This window comes from Cebus imitator, unplaced genomic scaffold (genome assembly GCF_001604975.1).
Source record: "Cebus imitator isolate Cc_AM_T3 unplaced genomic scaffold, Cebus_imitator-1.0 Scaffold204, whole genome shotgun sequence".
NCBI classification, from domain to species: domain Eukaryota; kingdom Metazoa; phylum Chordata; class Mammalia; order Primates; family Cebidae; genus Cebus; species Cebus imitator.
In genome coordinates, this window is record NW_016107519.1 from 1,905,843 (window position 1) to 1,908,311 (window position 2,469).

The 2,469-nt window shown below is 38.1% G+C and overlaps 1 protein-coding gene across 1 annotated transcript in view; it reads left to right on the forward strand.

Annotated features, from left to right (window-relative positions):
* The window catches only part of SKA3 (spindle and kinetochore associated complex subunit 3), a 24,269-nt gene extending 22,532 nt beyond the window's left edge, over positions 1-1,737 (forward strand). Inside the window, exon 7 of the mRNA XM_017548174.2 lies at positions 1,015-1,737. Coding sequence (XP_017403663.2) covers positions 1,015-1,266 — 252 coding nt within the window. The 3' untranslated portion in view covers positions 1,267-1,737. The remainder of the gene's footprint in view (positions 1-1,014) is intronic.
* The last annotated feature ends 732 nt before the right edge of the window (positions 1,738-2,469 follow it).

Here is a 2,469-nt window from a genome sequence, read left to right on the forward strand (position 1 = left end):
TCCACCCGCCTCGGCCTCCCAAAGTGCTGGGATTACAGGCTTGAGCCACCGCGCCCGGCCCTCTTTAATTTTAATTAACTTAAAATCTAAAGAACCCCATGTGGCTGTGGCTACTATATTCAACAGTGCAGCTGTGGATGAACATAGGGCTGTGTTATCAATTGAAGTATGAGGTTATCTGCCTGTTACTACCTGCCATTTACAATTAATCTACTCCTTATGTTTCTGTTCATGTGGAAGGTACCCTACTGAGGTAACACTGTATCCTCTCTTTCTATTAACTCCGACCCGAGAGAGCTGGAGCGACTTATCCAGTTGGCTGATTTAGCATGAATAATCTGCATACTTAAACTTACCACTGATCTGCTTTCTTCCTCTTGGGAGGGCATGTGGTAACACTTGTTCATTCATGCTGTGACTTTTGTCTGACCACACTTACTGTTGCCTGAGATGGGGTGGGTGTATCCATCTAAATCTGGGGTTAAATCTATTTAGTTACGACATTAAGCTTTTTTTTTTTTTTTTTTTTTGTCACCCAGGCTGGAGTACAGTGGTGTGATCTCAGCTCACTGCAACCTCTGTCTCCTGGGTTTGAGCGATTCTCCTGCCTTAGCCTCTCGAGTAGCTGGGATTACAGGTGCGCGCCCGCCACCACACACAGCTAATTTTTTTGTATTTTTAGTAGAGATGGGGTTTCACCATGTTGGCCATGCTGGTCTTGAACTCCTGACCTTCTGATCCACCCACCTCAGCCTCCCAAAGTGCTGGGATTACAGGCATGAGCCACCACACCCAGCTGACATTAAGTTTTACCTCAGCCTTTGTTAATAATGAAGATGGTATTTTGTCCTGTATATGCCATTTGTTCTTGATTTTGTTTAGATCTTGGTCAGAGAAGATGGGGTAGATGGGGGCCTACTTAGAGACCACAATAGAACTGAGAAATGATTAACCATTTTTATTTACTACATTATATTATATTACCATAATTTAATGTTTTTTTTTATTCAATAGGTATCCACAAATTACCCATTACCAAAAACAAATTGTTCATCAAACGATTTGGAAGTTAAAGATTGTACTTCGTTGGTTTTAAATTCAGACACATGCTTTGAGAATTTAACAGATCTCTCTTCACCTACGATTTCTTCTTATGAGAATCTTCTCAGAACACCTACACCTCCAGAAGTAACTAAAATTCCAGAAGATATTCTCCAGGTTATTTTTCCAGGCTATTTTTTTTTTTCTGATATTCTTTCAAAGTGAAGTACTTAAAGACCTGAAACTGCATATAAACTGTCTTATTTATCATTGGGCTAATGTGCTAATTTTGGTGATGAGAAAATCTAAATTCTAGGCTGTCAGGACCTTATTTTCTAATACTTGTTCAACTGTGGCTTCCTTACTGATCATGGTTCCATTAGAAGTGTTGCTGGCAAAGTCAGTAAAGTCATTTATTTACACTACGATTTCCCAGAGCCAGGGTATCATGAATTTATGATGCTGTATTTTTACTGTACATTTTCTATGCTTAGATATACAAGTACCACTGTGTAGCAAGTGCCTACACTATTGAGGACAGTTACATGCTGTTCAGGTTTGTAGCCTAGGAGCAATAGGCTATACCATATGCCTAGGTGCGTAGTAGGGTATACTGTCTAGGTTTATGTAAGTACTGTGGTGTTCACACACAGTGAAATCGTAATGATGCATTTCTCAAGTTGTATCCCCATTGTTAAGTGATGCATGACTGTGTCTGATTCTTTAGTATTTAACAGCAGTTACCATTAGCCTACTAATGACTTATAACAACTGCCAATTCTAAATAACCAGTCTGATTCTTTGACAGTCCCTTTCCTCTTAACAGAAGTTAGTGTTTGGCAATTATTACTTACACATGTGGAATTCTTAATAACCATTCTAGAAATCTTGATGCCCTATGGAGACCCATGAGAAGGATAAATCACTTAGTGAAGTCCCCAAATGCCACTAGAACTGACTTATGCTGGGATATCAGTGAAGTACTTCTTATCCTCTTTTCTGCTTCTCTGGAAGTTATAATAAATTGTGTGAAGGAGCATCTTCTGTCTTTATGCAAATTACAGTTTCCACTTCCCAATGGGTGCTTCATCTCCTATTTCTATGTAAAAGGAAGGAAACCTTATATTTAATATATCACCTCTTTATACATGAAAAATTATAGCTGATACTTCAGGGTCTCCTTTCATAATCTTTACAATTGATGACCTTTCGTTTGAGCATTTGTTTCACGTCTTTCCTTTGTATAATTTCCCTAACATCTTTGTAAAGGCTTAATTTGCTCTCAGGGATATATTACTACTTGTTTTCACTGACTTCAGTCAGAATACATTTTAGGGTTTAAAAATCAGTCCTTCACATGCAAGTTAAATTTCTAATATCTCCATCTTTTCATTGCTGTTAGCATGTCTTTTTTTTTTTTTTTTTTTT